The sequence below is a fragment of the Cyrtonyx montezumae genome, unplaced genomic scaffold, assembly GCF_038088225.1.
Source record: "Cyrtonyx montezumae isolate F1298 unplaced genomic scaffold, pur_monq_1.0 scaffold_3, whole genome shotgun sequence".
NCBI lineage: Eukaryota > Metazoa > Chordata > Aves > Galliformes > Odontophoridae > Cyrtonyx > Cyrtonyx montezumae.
In genome coordinates, this window is record NW_027072034.1 from 42,680,917 (window position 1) to 42,701,525 (window position 20,609).

Below are 20,609 nucleotides of genomic sequence, written 5' to 3' on the forward strand. Positions count from 1 at the left end.
GTGAGCTGCAGTGTGGAGTATTGCCAGCTGGCTGAAGGAAGTGATCTTTTCTCTCTGCTTATTACTGGTGAGACTGTGTCCTGTACTGGGCTCCCCAGTACAAGAGTGACGTGGGCTTACTGGAGTGAGTCCAGAATAGATCAACTAAAATGATTAAGGGATTGTCGTGTGAGGAAAAGCTATTCATCCTGGAGAAGAGAAAGCTCAGAGTGATCTTATTAATGTACCCTATGGTTACGAGAGGGAGAGAAGATAAGGATCTCAAGCAATGAACACAAACTGAAACATAAGGAGTTACACTGTGAAGGTGATCAAATACTGGAACAGATTTCCTAGAGAGGCTCATAAGTCTTTATATTTGGAGGTACTCAGATGGATGCAATCCTGGACAACATACTATAAGTGACCCTGTTTGAGAAGGTGGTTGAAATAGATAATAAAATAGATAAAGAGGAAAACCAGCCTCAGACTCTGTGATTCTGTAAATTTCCTGATTTACCTTCTCATCCTCTAGCAGTCTGTGAGACTTCCCATGCAGAAGTTTTGTTCAAAGAAACTGTCTGCATTTTGACCAGAAATTGGTTTACTCTTGTTAGATGTATTTAATGGACCGTATTATAGATCTTTCTGCACATGATTGTTCTACTAGTGTTCCACATAGAACGAGACACAAGATGATGATAGACTTAAAACTCCAAAGCTTTTACTTCTATTATCAAAGCTTTTATTGCTATTATCAGTTAATTTGCACTAAAAATGCTACACTCTTTCTCAACAATGTCTTATTGTTTTAGACACCACTGAGTTAAAAGCCTCTGTAAATTAAGCAGTACCACACAGTGTTCCCAGGGACTAGAATTTAATGGGGCCATACAGCCCCATAGAATCTTCATACTTTTACATGTGCCATTTAATAGTTTCCCAAATAACTCCTGGCTATGGGTTGGGATTTGTATGAGCTGTGGTCTGTCCCAACAAGGCTTTTTGGACATGACACCTTCTGCTGTGGAGACTAAGAGAGTAACTACTGTGAGAACTACAGAGCACTAATGTTGGCATAAGCTGTTCTGTGCCGCTTACTCTCAGTGCCAGAGAACAGCCTCTGGCATAATTAATTTATTAGCATTGCCATAGTGACTGAAATGTTCTCAAGCTCATACTGCTTATATATTATCTGGAAATATGTAGCAGGGAGCTGGTGAGGATTGGGAGGTTTTTAGTCCCATTTCCAGAGCAAGACTGGTTATCTGTTGAGAAATACCTAGGGAATGAAAAATGAGTATTTGGAGAACATGTCTATCTTAGTAGAACTCTGTTTTCAATTTTCACTCTATATGAATAACCATTTTTGTTAGTAAACCATCTGGCTAAAGTTTTTTGTTTGTTTGTTTGTTTTGTTTTATTTTGTTTTGTTTTTCTTGTTGTTTTTTTTTTTTTTTTTTTTGCTAAAGGAGAGTTTCTGTTTCCTAGAGAACACACGTAACAATCATTTCCCTCCAAAGCTTGATAAAGGATTCTTTGAACACATGCTGTGTTGACATGAAAAGGTACACTGTTGTGTCATTGAAGCTTACAAAATGTATGATGCGTAACATTATTATCAAGCTGGTTGAGGCTTTGTAGTGGTTAAAAATTGCATAGTAACTCACAGCCACTGTGGGCATCTACAGACATGTCTGTCAGTGGCAGGCTTATTCAGGAAAGAACAATAGCGCTGACAGGGACAGGTACACTTAAATGAGAGATTTGTCGTTTGAACGGCAGAGAAAGAATGAACGGGTTTGTTCTCAAGCGTGATTTATGTTCCATTGTGTCTTCCTATGCACCTTATTGTCATAGCAAATTATTCTATAAAAGTTACTAAAGATTTTAGACTGTAAAATATACACAGGTGCTTGTTGGCTCCTTATTTAGTCTTATAATCAGTTATTCCATAATTTTGATAAACATGAGCAAATTAGCCGGACTTTTCCAGTGGTTCACCCTTGTCATTAAAGGAAGAAACACTTTCTGATTATCTGTCGATTAAATTAAAGAGGAAATCCAGGGCTGTAGATGCTTTATCTATCCAAAAGCTTTAAAGGGGGATGTATGGAAAGTTTCATTCACTTTCCATATATGATTTATCATGAGTTATAGCTGATTTATTGAACAGAGCTGCCAAGCAATAGTTTCCAGATGATCTGTTCTGATATTTATGGTTGAATTTAATCTGATCTAAGATAAGGCAGGATAAGCCTATACAGTATATTAAAAACAATGACTCAGAAAAGCCCTTCCTAAGATATAATGAATAAATTTGTATAAGCAGTGTTTTTGTAACTGTGATGGGTCTAGAAATAGAAATGAAGCAGTGTCTTAGCAGAGTTAGTATCTGTCTTTGAGATGATGGGACAGTTTGGAAAATATAAAAGTGAGCAAAAAAAACCCATAAGCTTCTGGGCAACAAAATCTTCTGATTAAAAGCTGCCTTGTTTTTCTAGCTATGTAAACTGATCTAATAACATACGAGTACTCAAAATATTTTTCTTTGCCCAGAAGCTTCTTACTATTCTTCAGTTACTGCCTTTTTTCAACGAAAGATATAATTGTAACCTAAATAGGTACAGGAGAGGCTTGATGCAAAGAAGCATGCCTTCCAGCTTGGTTAGAGGATGATGAAGTTGCTGACATCATTCTTTATAGAGTTTCTGTGAACAGGTTTGTTCATGAGGATCCAAGCACTCTCCAGAAGAGCATTATGCAGGTGCTGTTGGACCTGGGTCTGGTTTCCTACATACCTGTTCAAGGGGCAGGCTCATGTAGTGAAGCTTACTTCTGTGGTTGCCACTGGCTTCTTTATTAATAGACGAAACAGGTGAGTTGGAAGCTGTCTTTTAGCTTCTTCTTGGTGGATGTGTGTCCCCACAGTGTGAGGCCCTTACTTTCCAGTGTGCAGGATCTCAGTCTGTGTTGAAAGTACTCAAAGAGGTTGCTACTAAAACCAAAGACATCAAATATATGCTGTGTCACATTCACTGCTTGGGCTCAAAGGACACTGTGTTTTACGCACTGTGGGTTCAAACTGACTGAGTGCAATGTGTGATGTACCTATGCCTTAAAACTGATAAAGACTGCCCTCAGAGGAACTGTATATTGTTATCTTCTGAGCAGCTAATTTTAAACGTTGGCTTTATGCTCTGAACTCATCTGCAGGAGTTCAATGCTTCCTGTAGTACTGCAGCAATGCAGCCTTCCTGTTTGTGGTATAACTGAGATACAGGGAAATTGGTAGGGAACAAGTGACTACGAGAGCAGCATGCTGGATCTCTGTTTATGGCATTTGTGGATGCTATGAAGTAAGTCTTCTCCATGCTCTTCTAAGACTTTAAATAATTCACAATGGGAAGTAATTTTCTTTCCAAAGATCAGGTTATTTATCTGTGATTTCACTTTTCTGTCATAGAAACAAGTACCACAACACTTATTTGTACCAAATCTTTAGCTTTCAGTGCCTAGGTAAAACTATGGAAGAATGATGTACTGCATCAAACCTTCTCAATTTCAGATCCAAGCATAATGTGTACTTAAACACTGATAGTATACAGGAAACCCAAGTATGGCATTTTCAGAATATAGAGGTATACTGAAAGATGAATGGACATTTACCATGTTTAGTAAGTACTGCCTTTGTTACACTATGGTAAACTCATAAGGCATCATCATTACAATACAGTAACTATACAATATAGTCTTTATTAACAAATTCGGATTTATATGGTGCATCTCTGATTTGTAGGCTCACCTGCTTTGAAGTTTCTTCTGATAAATCATTAGCCATTTCTACATCTATACCTACTGAAGAATTCTGTCTTTTAAAAGGACAAGCATTTCTGGCTCAAAACCCAACCATTTTATTTCTTTAGTTTCAGTTTTTATAGTACATTCTGTCATCCAATTTAATATGTATCAGTAGTAATAACTGACTGCCAGGGTATTTTCAACATTAATTCCGGGTGTCTGTGCATTGGATAGTCCTGCATTTAGAATTACTAAGTAGACCATGCAGGCAGACACTTTGGCTGTAACTTGTTTGCTCATTTATATACAGAAGAATGGAGATGAATAGCTAATTTTACTGCAGAGAGCTGTCTGCTCTGAATCCTAAACACTCCATATTTTATAACTCCAAGGGTCTCATCAAGCCATTATAGCAGTCTTCTACTGGTAGGATGGGTTAATTGTTCCAAACCTCCTTTTCCTTCTTCCCCTCAACTTTCAGTAAAAGAGAATGAATCATGACTGAGAAAACAAAAAAAATACTTCCAGCATGTCTAATTATAATTTTAATTTCTCCTAAGAATTACATGGAAAGTGTACTCTTGAATAAAGGTTCTGAAAGGAAAACACATACAAAGGCAAAGAAAGGCCAGGCAGGATAGAACCAGAGGAGGATCTGGAGGTATAGATTTTCCCAAATAAATTCTTCCACTTTATTTCGGTCTAAGAGATTTATTTGACCCTGATATCACATAAAATGCATGATTATGGCCAGATGTCAAATGCAGAAGCTACACTGCAGCATCAAATGCAGCATCAAATTTACAAAAGCTGTGCAAAATGGGAACAAAAGCCTTAAGTTTCAATCAGGAAGAAATCTGAGAACAGAGAACAGGATTTGTTTTTCCAGAAAGCATTCAGCTGTTACTCATTTTTTATTTCATCTGGCAACTTGTACTCAGGTGTGGGATTGTAGTAATGATGGCTTCTCCACCAAGGATCTAAGTGCTACTCAACGATTTCCCATGATGTGTAGTCATTAGAATGGATGATGCCAGTGGCTGTACCTGTGTTTTTGTGTGCTTGACTAATTAGAACCCTATAAATGTATAAGTTTTTCAGTCTGGATAGGTTGTCTTACCTATGCTTTAGTTGAACAGAAGCAACTTTTCAGTTTGGCCAGAAGCACAGGAAATGCAAGCTGATTTAACATGCTGAAGACAGTTGTATTTGATGGATAGTGAGACAGTAGTTGCCAAGGCCTCCCAATGTTTTCTTGCTTCTTACAAACACTACCTTTGTCTTGCCTGAGCTGAGTTTTACTCAGGTTTTGCTGTAGGTCAGGCTGCCAAGTAGACTCAGAAAGGAATTTCCTGTCCTATACACAATCAAAAGGAATTGAGGGGTTTGCTGACAAATGGCTACTCCTGTTATTTCATCTCTACCAACTTTCTAGGTTGGCGGCCCTGCACATGGCGGGAGGGTTGAAACTAGATGATCATTATGGTCCTTTTTAACCCAGGCCATTCTATGATTCTATGATTCTAAAATACAGATTTTGATTTTTGTTGTACTATTTCCCCTGTAGCAAAACTCTAATGGCCAGGAGTAAGTGTTCCTGATTCACTGGTACTTTAACAGATCTTAATTTTTCCACACCAGAGAATATATTGTCACTTTCTATATTAGTCTGATTGAAATTGTAAAACATTTGCAAAACCTGTTGCTGATATTTAAAGAAATTTTGGTAGACTACTGAATAGACTGCTTATCTATCACTGAAGAACACTTGTCAGTTTTTCTTGTCAGATGTTTAAATTAATTTTAGAAAGTAATAAAGAGAGCTTTACCTTTTTTTTAGTTCCAGTTGTTTTGAAACAATTATGAGACTGCATAACTCCAGTGAAGTTTTGCAAAATGTTTCAAAACAGAACTTGGAGAGTAATTTTGCTTCCACAGGTGAAAAGTACTGTTTCTACCCTAACCCCTAAATTAGAATAATATACTTTTCAAAGATAAAACACTTGTCAGAACTAAGTAAAACTTATCTAATTAATCTGAGTTCTTCATTTCTGGAATAATAACAATTTGATTTGCATATTATGCTAAGAATGGTATATGATTAAATGATTAGAATTGGTTCCATTTATAGACTAGACTTCATGTGATCTGAAGGTATAAAAGTTGGTTGTCTGAGTAGCTAAAGAGTGAAGAGGTGTTTTTCTTTTGAGGAATATATGCTTCCCACGCAAGCTGATAACTTCCATTGAAAATGAGTCTACTAGGTGGCCAGAAAGTGATTTCCTGCTTTCACTCATTAGACCTTGTCAGACCAAGAACTATATAATTTCTGGGAATGATGGTAAAGGTATTATTACCATATATATGATGAGGCATATGTATACATATTTTGAAGGGGGGTGTGCATGTGTAAAATGTGCTTTCCTTAGCACAGACCTAAGAGTCTATATTGCAGTTTGAATCACTTGAACAGATGGTACTCGTATATTACTCTGTACCCTTGTCCTTATTCAGCATGTTCCTTTTTCAGTAATGATCATTCCTTGTGCAATTGAGTCCCTAAGGAGTTCTTCCTCTTCTAGTTGCTGAGTCCATGTTTTTTAACTATGAAAGCTGAAAGCAGAAGTGAGCACCATGAAGTCAGTCTTGTCTGGGAAGGTGTTGACCAATGGATACTGCTTAGAAAATTAGTCACGGTGGGTTGACATGAAGGTGTTATGACCTCAGAATGGTGGCCAAGTTATGGAAATATGGGACATCTGTCCTGACCAGGGCAGCTTTGCCTTAGTTCTCCTGATAAAGAAGCATTCATGTGTGGCTCTACCAGATCCTGGAGGCCTAGAGCAGCATTTCTGGCAGTGTGATTTAAACAGCTGCTTGGACATACCAAGAACCTGACTCATTTCAGTTAAAATGTGTTAGCGTGCTCTGACATCAGTTTATATACCATGTAAAAAGAAAATGCAGGCCTCTGAGCCCCTGTGACAGAGAGCAGGTTTGCTCAGCTTTTCATTCCTTGATGAAGATGATCCTTACAGTGAACCAAAGTTAAGCACGCTTCATGTGGATATTAAAATAAGACCTCTGTATATTTTGTGGAATGTTGAAGGTTTAACTGATTTAACTGTGCAGAGGATTCCCCCCTTCTTTTTTCTTTTTTCATGATATGCCATGCAGTATAACTTCTGATCCATGTTTGAAATCATGGTGGTTCAGTGATGCTATGAAAGTATTTAAGTGCTTTCGGCCAAGAGGCGCAATATAACTATAGAACATTACTGTAGAATACCCTTCTTAATTGAGGCATAGTGAACCGAGGACTTTTACAGGAATGTTTCCTATGACATTGATGTATCTTGATGATAATGAGTGAAGCTTCAAGGGAGTTGGCCACTAGTGACCTAAATTTAGCTCATGAGGTGTAATCAGGTCATATCACCAATAATATTTACACGTGAATTTTAGCACTGTTATTTTCTGTTTGTTTTTTTTTTTTTTTTTTTTTTTATAACATACCCACAATACTTGCTAAGTGTGGAGTGAGTATAGAGCAGCTTTCTTTCTCTTTAACCCTGAGCACAAAACAGCTCGAGCCTGAAGGTGACCAACACCTGCAGACTCATCCTGTTCACATTCACTGCAGATGACTCAAGTCTCTCCTTGTTCTTAAATTTTAGAATATAAATAAGAAAAAACATAGTTCAGAACATTAAGGCTAGTTTTCTTCAACTTTGGCCAATTTTATGAAAACTTAAAGCTACTTTAAGTTCTGCCTGTTCTGACTGGCATACGTACAATAAAAGATTACAGATTTCTTCTTGTATTACAGTAAATTGAAAATATGTAAAGTACCAATGATCAGTGTTTGTTTTAATCCTACTTTCTTTTTTGTCCTCAAGTCTGAGTCTCTAAACTCTTGGTTTCAGCACTTACTTAGCATTACAAATGTTGTTAGACTTTGAAAAATAAATATTCTAAAACACTTTTTATACACTGTCAGCTCTGTTACTTTAGAGGCTTTTAATTATAATTTTCATGGGATTGGGTTTTACAGAGGCTTTTAGATTCCAAAGCAGAGTAATATGTTTGTTGTTTCATTAAAAAGCAAATCATTTGTAGACTGCTTCAGAACTGCAAAGCAAGGATTGTCAGAGTTCATAATTAACTGAAAAATGTGAAGTCGATAGATGTTCTTGATAAATTTTGATAAATGTACAGGAGGGGTCGGTCACTGGGGCTGCTGCAGGTGTCAGTCATAGCAATAGCGGCGGCGCTCTGCATTTATGCTCCTGTCAGACCTGATGGGACTGGATATGACCATATCTCTTTTCAGTGCCCTCAGCTGAGATGAAAGGGACAAGTTCCTTTCCAAGACTGTGCAGAATGACATGTTAATTTTATAAATTATTTAAATATGTTGATCAGAGTTAAAAGGTGAAGCTTGTAGGAGTTAATCGTCTGAATTAATTGTGGGAAGTCCTGATATTAAGCGTATTTATACCACTTAACTGTCTTATAGTCCTTGGTACGAGTTTGTTACATGTATAAAGATCGCATTTTTCATAAGGTTGTGCTAATTATAATGTGATGATAATTAAACTTGGGTTTTATGTTCTCATTTTAAAATGCAAAAATGCTGTATTAAAATCTTCATATTTCTGCATCATCAAAATTAAATGTCTATTTAGAAATCTTGTAAAACTTTCCCCTTTATTAATTACAACAGGAAAAGAGAAAATCATGAAGCAATATTGGCTGCATGTATTACAGAATACATTTTTCTCAACGTTGTAAATTTTTCTTAAACATTTAAAAAATACGTTTGTGAGAGGTGAAGAGTAGTCATAGAGTAACATGCAGTAGTAAAAAAAAATGTCTCAAAATGCCTTTCTTGTTTGGATTTATCATTTTTCTCTGCTGATGCCACTGCTCTGTGAGCATTGCTGCGTAGACAGGAGTTATACAGTTCATAGTGCCCGTTCATTTACAATTTTCTTTTATAAGCATTAAGGCTTTGTTTATCTCAGTGGGAAGACTGCGTCATCCCAGGTTATTAAACTTCACACGTACCTCACCTAAAATTGTAATTTCTGTTAGAAACTGATAAAGTGAATGTAAAGTTTGCCCACAGTGACAGGTAACATAAATATTTATATTAAATGTATCAATTATCTTGTATATATTAGGTATAATAGTAATATTATTACAGTTGGATTAGATGTTGGCTAGCTTAGTAACTAGCTTCATAAATTTTTATTTAGCAGTGGGATTTTTGCTCAGCATTTGTTACTCTGTTGTGCTAATTCCTCCATCACTTCATGAGACTTGCCTGGTAAGAAGACATCCCAGCTTTTATCCCAGCATGGATGCCTGGATAGAAACTCTTCTTCTACAGTCCTTACTGTAGCATTTGCTTTCACTTTCTCACACTTTGAAATCAGAATGTTTCACCAAAACATTTATGGACCTTCATTCCACAATGCTTTAAGTCCTATTCTGGCCCTTTTCATTTACTTGTCCTATTTAGAGTTTTCAGTGTCTGATTTCTTTCTGTTTACAATGAATTTGGACTTCTTGAGATTAACAGAACAATTTGAAATGCTGACCAACATAACTACAACTTCTATTATAATTTTCTTTTAATTTGCTTTTCAGCGTTACAGTAAATGACAATTCTGTTTGTTTTTGTCTTAACTGTAAAAAGAGGGTTTCTCTCTGAACAAGCTTCTGAAGAGGAAGTTGTCAACCCAGTTCAACCCACCTGTCCCATTGGATTTGTTCTGAAGTACCTAATTTTGCTTTTTTAGCTCCTTCCCTCTCTGAAGAAGCTTGAATCATAGGACCCTCAGGGATCATCAAGTTCCACTCCTCCCCCCCCCCAAGGGTTGCTAATGGCTAATCAAATACTAGATTAGGTTGCCCAGGGTGAAAAATTTCCCCTTGACATCTAATCTAAGTCTTCCCTCCTTTACTTTAAAACTATTCTCCCTTGTCCTATCACTGCCTATTTGTGTGAAAAGTTGAATTCCCTCCTGATCGTTCTTTAAATATTGTAAGGCTGTAATGAGCTCGCTAGTAGTTATGAATGCAAGGAGGTAATATTTCTTGTATGTTAGGTGCATCAGTAGGCTGATCTTAAGAGTGTGTACTATCTCTAATAATGTTTATATACACACTGTCAAATTTAATGAATTAGTAGTTGTGACTTGTTTTTATACATGGGTAAATAGAAATTACACGCAGACATTAGCAAAAGTTCCTTGAATGTTATGAAACTGTAATGTGATCATCAGAACTTCTAAATTTAAGTTATATAGAATATCCTGTGGCTACTGGGAGTTCATTTAGACAGATTAGCAACTTACTTTGAAATGAAAAAGAAGGCCCAGAAAAATCCCTCATCCATGTTGTGCTCAGGTATATGAAATAACTTGTCAGAGAAAGAAAGATCAAAGGCACTTGTCTTTTTCTTCTTTCTATATCCCAAGTTTAATTTTCACATGACAGCTCTATGTGGCAACCTCACGTCCCATTGCTGCAATCTGCCATTCAAGATTATTTCAATTAAGTTCTCTTTCTCATTTTGATTTGCCAAGGAGTTGTAATGGCATACTACCAAATTAGTAGTCAAGAAGAGTAATCCTCTCTATTTGTATGTTGTTTCAAGAAAGGGGGATGGAGGAGATCATTTCTCTTCCCTCTCAGTCCTGGAGGCCTTCTCTGTAGTTGTTGCAGAATTAGATTTGTTTTGAAGATTGGCTATGAAGATTTAGTTACAAAATATGAAGATTTGGTTTGGAAGTTTCAGGATTTATTATGAAATTCTTTCAAAGTCATTTTGCACATCTAGGTTGCTGGTAGAATCTTTTCACTTCTTTTCAATTAGCAAAGAATGAAAAACTTTTTTGTGCTCTTTGCATCAGTGTAGTAGTTGGACTTGTTCACAAAAGCACAGTAACTTTCTGAGGTACTCTGCGCTTGGAAGTGATTTTAAATCCTGCTCGTGAAGCTGGACTCAGTTTTTTGTGTTGATCTTCAAACTGCTTCTCTGTATGCACCTGAATGATGTTTACTATTCTAACTGGACTGTTCTGCTGCTCTTTGCTGAAGGCAGACCTTCAACTTGTTTGCAAGTGCAGAGTATGGTACCCATAGTACACTCATCTTGATATCACAGAATCACAGAATTGTAGAGGTTGGAAGGGACCTCTGGAGATCGAGTCCAATCCCCCTGCCAAAGCAGCTCCCTAGCCCAGGTTGCACAGGTAGGCGTCCAGGCGGGACTTGAATGTCTCCAGAGGAGACTCCACCACCTCTCTGTGCAGCTGTGCCACTGCTCCGTCACTGCACTGGGAAGAAGCACACATTTGTGTGGAACTTCCTATGCATCAGTTTGTGGCCATTTAATGGTGCCCTATCACCACACGCTGCAGAGAAGAGTCCAGCCTTGTCCCTTTGCCACTCACTCCTTAGATATGTATAGATGGTGGATTAGATCCCCTCTGAGTCTTCTTTTTTCAAGACTGAACAGACACAGGTCCCTCAGCCTTTCCTCGTAAGGGAGGTTTTCCATGCCCTTTATCATCTCTGTGGCCTTCCACTGGACTCTGGATCCAGAAGATCCCTGTCTTTTTTGTACCAGTGAGCCCAGAACTGGAATACACAGTTTTCATCCCTGAATTTTTGAACATGGAGAATTGTGGATAAACTAAGCAAGTGTAACAGTGAGTACCCACCTGGAATCTACAGATATTACTAACCTGGTTTCTGTGTTGCTACTTCCATCTGACAGGTGCTTGCAGTTGATGTTTAGCGCTCATCTGAGAAAAGCTTTGTTTTGCTGTAGACACAGTAAATTAAATGATCAGTTTGTGATATCAAAATGGTTGGCTTTGGCTCAGGAGCCTTACTATGTATATTGTAAGAGAAATAAAATTAGTAGAAAATCCAGAGCTCTTTCTGGGTCCTACTCATCTGTTCAGTTGCTGAAGGAATTTTCGTTTTATTTCTGTTGCATCTGCTTATCTGAATATCTTCGGAACTGTGCTGAGTTGCTGCTCACTTCAGTCCTTATGATACTGCCATAGTTGCAAGCAGTGACTGACAAAAATTTTGGTGATTTTGCTGACTCTCTTGGCTCAGGACTTTTCTGCTCCTTTTTGTCAGAAGGACTTGAAACTTTCAGTGTCTTAAAAGATAATCTCCTTGCAAGGTCTTCTGAAGGATGGAGTAGGGTTAGAGCAGCATTGCATTCCTTTTTTTTTAATATGTAAATAATTGACTAGCAAATGAGTGAGTATTTTTTCTCTTTTTAATTTTTTTTTAGTGTTTCAGTGGTGCAGGTTAGTAATTATTCCCACACTGCCATCCTTTTATATTGTTTTCCCTTCCAGTGCCAGGGTGTAGGCCAACAGGAATTAGGTGGGTACAAGGGTGTTGGAGCAGTCTTTGGTGTTACAGCTGTTTGTTAATTTTTATCCCAGATGGACTGGAAAGTACCACAGACACTTCAGAATCTAGGTTCTGTCATTTTACCATTTTACCTGTGTACCCTTGGTGTTTCTGGAGGCTGACGTGCACATCAGAGCAACTCTAATTTCCTCAGCAGTTCAGAAGACCAGTTTTCTTTTAGTTGGAAGGTTTCCTAATTTAATCAACACATGAATAAAGCTATTTTCATGGTGTTTCTCCTTCTCCTTTCTTTTTTTAACATTTCAGTTAGACAAATTGTTCATGTTGAGTTGGAGATCGCAGTTCCTTTCCCTGCAGCATTTGGCATAGGTCTGTGCTTCTTGCTGGCTTGCTGCAGAGCTCAAGAAGGCAAGAGCCCACAGATTACTTAGAATGAAACTTGCCAAAAGCAGGACAAATAGGAATTGTTCACTCCGTTTTCCAGGGGACGCTTTCAGTCTGAAATAATTTATTGTGTATTTGCAGTTTGGTAAATCTTCTTTTCCCGTTGCTATGCCTTGAGTTGTAGCAGGGTTTTTTGATGCATGTGTAGAAGATAATGAAAAGCTATGTTTCAGTTCATCTTTAAAGGTCTCAATATAGTTTATGGTTCTAAATGTGGTTGTTTCACTCTCATAAAAAAAAATGCTTTTTGTGGAAAAAATAAGATGTATTTCTGGTTCTACCTCCATAATGTGAGAAGATGATTCTCTGGAGGAGTGCCAGCAATTCTGATTCCTAGTAAAAATGTGGTTTCCTTCCTGAGAGACCATGGCCAGGCATGTAAGCAAGCCTCCTGCCTCCTTGAGTTGCACCATGAGCAGGTGAGGCCTACATGATGGCCACACAGCCAAAAGGCTCCTTCCATGAAGGCACTGTCAGTGTTGCTGTCCTAAAACTCTATTCTGGGAGAAGATGAGGATGACATGGTAGTATGTTTGAGGCATATCCAGCTAATGCTCACCATGGCCATTTGGGTGACCTTGTTCCCTCCCACAGTGGGATTACCCTGTGCCCACATAGCCCCAGTAAGGGACTTACTCTGGAGTTGCTTGTGTGATGAAGTTTGCTGTTTGGCCATAGTTTTGACCACTCTGTCTAGTACGTATGAATAATTGGTGAGCTTTCTTTGGCTGTGAAGGAAGGTGGTAAGGAAAGCAGAGGCTGCTATCACTCTGCCTACAGAGACGGCAGTTTCAGCATTCACATGGCCAGCGTTGCTTATATTTTCTTCTTTTGTGAAAGATTGTTGTTTAAGATTTTTTTCTAATGCAGTTAAATGCTGAAAACCTTATTTTTCCATTGAGGAACATCCTTTTTTGTTGCTCTATACCTCATCTTGTGATATTCGTAACTTCTCTCTGCCCAGTCTCTTCTTAGCTTTCCATACCATCCCTTGTAGCCTTTCCTTGAACGAAGCCAGTTTACACTGAGATGTTTCTGTATGATTTCTTCTACTTGACTGATGCCTTAAAAGACCCATCCCACGTCAGCAGGCAGAAAACTCTTAAGCTCACAAAGAATAAAGCTCTAGAAATGCTTGTGGCTATCTTGAGAGAAAAATGTCAGACTGGACCTCTTGATGGTAGATACAAAACTGAAAACAAGTAAATGCTAGTCTGCAGTTAGGTTTATTTCCATCTTTTTGTGGGATTCACATACAGCAATTTGTCTTCGTCCTAATATGTAGCATTCATATATGTATTCATCCTAATATGTAGCATTCATATGTAGAATATGCACAACAAAACAGTTCATGGTTTACATGTAAATATCCTGTAATATGAAGTGCTAATTGTCTCTGTAAAATATGCTTTCTGTATTTCTCACAGTGCTTGCCTGATGCTGAGCATAAATCTTTTTACCCCTCTACATTTGTATTCATGTCACTTTTATTCACTGTGATTTTGCTTCACATTGTCTTGCTTTAGATTGCACATCATGCCCAGCAGTAGAGGAAGAAGTGGATTTTGAATTTTTTTATGTGTCAGATTTCCCTGTATCCAATTTTATCAAAAAGCTGTCACCAACTTCTTCTGAAACCAGCAAACCTTTTTCTTTCTAATTACATTTTTACCATATGTTCAACCAGATGGCATATGCCAACATTTTCTAGGGTGCTATAAAATGGCCTGACTTTAGAGGATTTATCTGCTGAAGAAGCTTATGAAAAAATAGAATTGACATCAGGGCAAAAAAACAGTCCTAAAAAGAAAAAATAAATTTGATAAATTTTCCCACTTATACTGTGTGCCTGTGATATTGACTTCTCAACATATACACCTGCAGAAAGCTAGTAAAAAAGTAGGGATTGTAGATTTGTTTCACTGATGTGTCAAGAGTTCCTTTCTGAACAGCTGAAAATGCAACTTTTGTATGTTGAATATGATTAAAAAGAATTTTTAAGCTGTGAGAAACTATCTTGTTTGCTGCAAAATGGACCAAAAGAAGCTTTTCCCAAGGCATCAAATTCTCTAAAGGAGCAGTAGTTTTACTTAACTATACAATAACTATTTGGACACTTATTTTCTAAAATGTCATTACCAAGAAGACAGATGAAGTTGATGCATTATTTTGGCATATCCTAGTTTGTAATAATTTTGTGGGATTTCCTAGTGAAAATAAATTAAAGTGTATAGTGAGAGGTGTCAGGAACTCGAGGAAACAGGAAAGAAAATATTATTTTTCATATGTAGCTACTAGTTAAGATAAAACAGTGAAGATCAATTCATAATTTTCTAGAGTTTTTGTATTTGTTTAATTCTCACCTGTGACAGTTTGCTTTGATAGTCTTTGCAGATCATGGGAAAAATGATAAAATAGGCTTCTACTATTATCAATTTCTGTAATACTGTCTCAAGACTTAGGCCATTTTACTAGCTGCTGATCCCATAAGACAGATGACTGAGTGAGAGTCCAAAATGTTTTGGTCCAAAAAAGACCAAAATGCAGCTTGTCTCCAAGCTGCAATGATAAGATGGAAGTATTTGATTGTGGTTAAGATGGTGTTTGTGCAGCTATATTTAATTCACCTTGATGTACCATCTTGATGCTTTTTTTTTTTTTTTTGGATATCACAGCAGAATGGAGCTAAAGTGGTGCAGGTTTCTTAATTTTAAATATTTCCAAAGTAATCTCATAATCAGAGTCACTGGCTTCTTGCTGTAGTTTTAAGATTCACAGCATAGACCCTGAAGCAAATTCCTGTGTAACAAATATCATCCTGCTGAGAGCAATCTTTTCCTAGCTTCCATGTACAAACCTCTTGGAATTAGCCTGCTTAGTCCCCAGGTATCAGGGAATGACACAAGAAAATTGAAAAGTAGAAAAAACATTTTGATAGTATACTTAGCTTTTAATTACTAATATGCATTATTAAAATCAAACTCTCATTTTAATGGAAGCCTTTGTTTAGATGTTCCTTGGGTTACTCACCCTGTGTAATTTGAATGAAGAAAATACTGACAAAGTTTCCAAAGAAAGTGTTAACAAGTTAGCCATTATGAAGCTAATGATGCAAAGATGCAAAGTGCCAGCCTTAGACCATATCTCAGGTTTTCGTGAGCATGAGTTCAGATATGCACTGATTACACTGGGTTACACATAATGTTCTGTGCACCTGATCTGTGTTTGTGTTTGCTGGGTGCCTTGTCCCAGTGGGTCAGTATTTTCTGGTACATTCTTCTTTGCTCTTTCACTCACTGCACATCCATTTGTGGCTGAGTATGCACGCCAATTTTATTCATCACTGTAATGCCTCCAATCCGTTCTATGTCCAGGTACATGCACACACAGGTGCCTTCTCTTTCATTTTCCACTAGTCTCATTTTTGGGTGGAATAATTGCTGCAGATCATATTTTATTTTATTTTGGAAGATAACAAATTTCTGTTCAAGAAATTGTCTAAGAATTGCTCTCTTTAATGCTAGCAGCTGCCTCTTACTGTTCACAATAAGAGTATGTCAGAGAAGAGAGATTTTTGTGAAGTTATTGAGAATGGTGGAAAATAAGCATCTCTTGTGAACAGGTAATAAAAGGACAGCTTGTGTTTGTGTACGTAAAAAGTTTATACTTAAAATCTGAACTTTTTTCCTTTTCTTCCATTTCTATTTAGGAAAATAAAAATAAAAATCTTGAAGTATAATCTAGGCACAGTATATGTATTTCTACTATGCTTCAAACAAATGGGAATCTTGCATTGTTGGAGTTACTGTAACATCTTTCACTGTTCAACTGATGCTTAGTCTAAGGTTCCCCAGTGTGCTGATTCTGAGTTCACAGGATTCTGATTTGAAACTCTTAGCATATTAATTCTTTACATCAGGAATTAATATTTTCCATAGATGAGATGGAGATCAAATACCTCAAATTAATGCAGCATTCAAATAAGTCTTTACCTGTGGCACTACAACTGGCATCTGATTAATGAGCTATGCACAGGAAGAGATGTGTTTGTCAGCCCATTATCACACAAAGCTTTGAGTACTCGTCTCATCTGGGATCATATTCACGTATCTTACTGCTCTCTTGAAATACACTTCTAAAGTACTGAGTGGTACAAGAATACATGATGCAGTGAGCTGTGCAAGCACAAGATGCAGAGCCTTTTTCATTGATGTGTTTGAAGGTGGATAACCTTAAAAATCAATAAAGCCTGCTGAGGCACTCAGCATCCTGATGGACTGTTCTTTGCTGATCCTCTTGCTTAGGCTTTGAATAAGTGATACCATGCTGCTATGGGTGCTGCAGAATCGCAGTTTGAGATGATGGGGTGGCTGGAGCTAGGCATCCAGTAGCAGAGCTCTCTTTGAACAAATCTTAGGTCTGATCCTGGAATTTATTATCTGAAATGTAGCTCTTGAGTTTTTTCTCTCTGCCAATTTAGTTTTCAAACCAAAGTGCTTGAAGAGAGACAATGTAATATGGCAGGAAATTAGTTCTCAAAAGCTTAAGCAGTATTTTCCACTTGCTTGTAAATACTGCATTTCTTCTTTGGAAACAATGGCAGCTCATAGTGCCCCAGTTACAAAAATGGAAACAGATATTAGGAAGAAGAGATTAAATACAGCGTTTTAACTTTGAGGGAAGTTTGGTAAGGCTGTCACCTAGAGGAAGTGACAAATGCAGAATTTTGTGTTCCCTACCAAAGCGAAGTTCACAACTTTAAATAGATAGTTTTTGAAATACCAGTGACAGCTCAGAAAGTGTCCCATCTCACAGACAAAATGTTTGGGTCTCTGGGAGCCCTAATTATAGTAGGAATCGATGAGAAGGAGGGCGGCTGATGGATCTGAAGATTATTTCGTAGGGGGTCTGCATAAAACACTCTAGACTTTCTAACTTCTTTTGAATGAAAGTAATGGAAATAGTCCTAGAATGTACTGATGAAAAATGGAACAGCAGAAGGGAGAGGGGAATGAAGTCTGAAAAATGATTTTATACATAACAAAAATATATATTCTTTTCTGACTTCACCTAGCAGATGCTAGGACAGCACAGAGATATTCTCTCTCCTGCTTTTGTAAGGATGTAGCCTTCTGCTACCTCTGATCATATGGATAAAAAAGCAGCATTTTACTTTTAGGCAGTCTGAATCTAGTGATAGGGATAGAGAGTTTCTTTGAAGAAAAGCCCTAGAAAAAATCCAGTAACGGGAAAAAAACTCCCACTGAGAGTTTACAGACATTTTTCTGCTGCTTTATGTATCAGTACTAAAAGAGCACAGAAGGAATGGAAATTGACATCATGCACAATGTGTATGTGTTAGGAAGAGAACTTTTTGCATGCCACTAGTGCTGAAAACTTATCTATGACATCCTTCTCCTTGTGAATCACGTCTGGAGTACTTTGGGGAATTGTTTTTGAAGATGGTAAAGAGAAAGGAGATGAGAGCAGTGATTATGGTTGCATGAAACATTTCTTAATTTTCACTTTTTAATATTTTGTGCATAAGATTGTCCAATATGGAAAATTACTTGATTTTCAAATTTGTATTTATTTATTTGTCCAGCTTTCAAAACGATGAAGAGAGATCTGTCTCTCTGATGTCCTTTAGGGCTTACTTAGGTTGGGCACCTAGCTGTGATCTTTCTCAGAGCAGGACTTTGTACCTTCCTGGCAGATGGGGTCAGGACTTTCCTTCCTTTGTCTATCCTGATAATCCCCCAAGAGCTGGAGTTAATCCTGCACCTGCAGACTCATAGTCTCTTGAAGATGTAGAGGAGTTACTTCTGGTCCATACAGTTTTAAGCAAATATTAGGGTTCTATCAAAACTGGTGAGAATCTGATGATATAAGGCATAACCTATCTTCACAATAAGCTGATCAGGTGTTGCCTTGTCTTCAGAGGTGCCAGTTTATCAGACTTCTTGAGGCAAGACTGTTAGCAGGGGTTTAGCATGAGCGTCTTCCTAGGTTTCCTGAAGCACAAGCTCAATCCATGGCATTTTGAAAGTTATGAGATGAGTGGTTTGGTTGTCAATGAAATTCGTGCTGGGAGTTGGTAGCCATGATTTAGGAGGGAGCTGCAGTCATTTGGTGGGAAATATGAAGTGTAGTCCTGTGCAAAGCAATTAACTGTTCAGTATGCATGCAATGGTTATACTTCAGTGTTCATTAATGTTAATTTATGAGTAAGTCCTTATGCTTTCAATGCATGACATCTTTCATGGATATGTTTTATTGGATAGCTTTCTTCCTTCTTTTTTTCTTCTAGAAAAATCAAAATCTTTCCCTCAAACCATGAGAATTTTTTATTCTACGTATGACAAGTAAACTTTGTTATAACATCTAAGCTGAAATTAAGATATTTTAGTAATTGCTGACAAAGAGATTTCCTTAATATGTTTGCCCCCCCCCCCCCCCCCCCATCCCCATTGAAACAATTTGGAGTAACATTGGAGAGTTTACTCAAGAAAGAAATATTAAGCTGTTACCTGAGCTTTAGGAAGTCAGAATGGGCTCCACTCTGAGTCTTTCTTGATATCTTACAAAACCAAATTTAAGTTCCTGTCATCTGCTCTTGCAAAAGGCTGACAGAGTCTAATTGGTATGTTTTACAATATAAGGTCACCCTATTATTTTTCTCTTCCAACAAATGAAGGATGGGAAATTCAAACACAGATGACAAATGGTTTATTGCTGGGTTATTTTACTTTCATATATGATTAAATGTATGCTGTCAAAGAAGGATGTTTTTACAGGTTGATACTATTGATTAGTATTTGAGACCTGAAATAACAGTATTACTTAATGTATAAGAAAATATAATTAAAATCATTACGCCAATGTTTTATTTCTCACAGTGAGAGCATTTCAAGTATTCATCTCATATTTTAGTAGAAATTACTTGGCTCAAGTAGATATCCCAAAATCATGTTTTAATAATTTCATCCTTTTTTCATCTTTTTTTTTTTTCCCACAGTCACATGACACAATCAGCCACATTTGAAGACCCTCGAATAGAGAGCTGCCAAATAACCCCTCCAGCCCCTCGGAAAGTGGAGATGAGGAGGGATCCTGTGCTAGGATTTGGTTTTGTGGCTGGTAGTGAAAAGCCAGTTGTTGTACGCTCAGTAACACCAGGTATGTTTTCCTCGCCTGACCCCAAAAGCAAACTTGGCAATTCTTAGTATCACAAACTGGCTGGATTGCTAAGTGAGAAAATAGCTGTAGTGATATTCCTAAAAAAAATTGTATTGACTTCTATTGTTTTCTTCAAAAGAAGTGCAATTATTTGAGAGTGTCAACGATAATTCTGTGAATGTACTTACACTGACTGAGAACTTAATTTACTGAGATGAAATATAGTTACAAATGTAAGTACTGTTGAAGTATTCAAGCAGAAAAAGTAGTCAAAACTGCTTGGTTAAGGCAGTATTAGGAAGTAGTTTTCTCCTTTTTGAACCCTATGTGAATATGTTAACAAAAAGCCAGTTTTAGATTATTGCTCTGAACTGTTACTACTGTTTGCCTGAAACAAAGTTGATCTACTTCATTCAGAAAAGGTCTTCTCCCTGTTATGTTCATATTGATTTGATGTCACCCTCATTGCCATTGAATCAGCGTTTCAGGAGGTATACTGATTTGCATGATTATAACTTACATGTTTTTCTTGCTGTCTTCAGCTTCAAAGGATATTATTGCTGGCTTTTTTTTTCCTTTCCTTTTTTTTTTTTTTTTTAACTGAATTCTGTTTAATCAAGTGGCTACAAGCAATATCAAAATGTGTCCACAAAGCTTCCTAACTGTAGTGAAAATTATTGAGGCATTTGGTATTTTTGAATTGATGGGACTGCATAGTCTACTGAACCAGCAGGCTTTATGCTTAAAAGTTCAGTTGTTATATAAATTGACTTGGAGCTAAGGACGGGGATTTG

The 20,609-nt window shown here is 37.3% G+C and overlaps 1 protein-coding gene across 1 annotated transcript in view; it reads left to right on the forward strand.

Moving 5' to 3' along the window:
• Positions 1 to 20,609, forward strand: part of FRMPD4 (FERM and PDZ domain containing 4) — a 302,810-nt gene that overhangs the window by 211,396 nt on the left and 70,805 nt on the right. Inside the window, exon 3 of the mRNA XM_065741419.1 lies at positions 19,655 to 19,815. Within this exon, the coding sequence (XP_065597491.1) occupies positions 19,655 to 19,815 (161 nt within the window). The remainder of the gene's footprint in view (positions 1 to 19,654; positions 19,816 to 20,609) is intronic.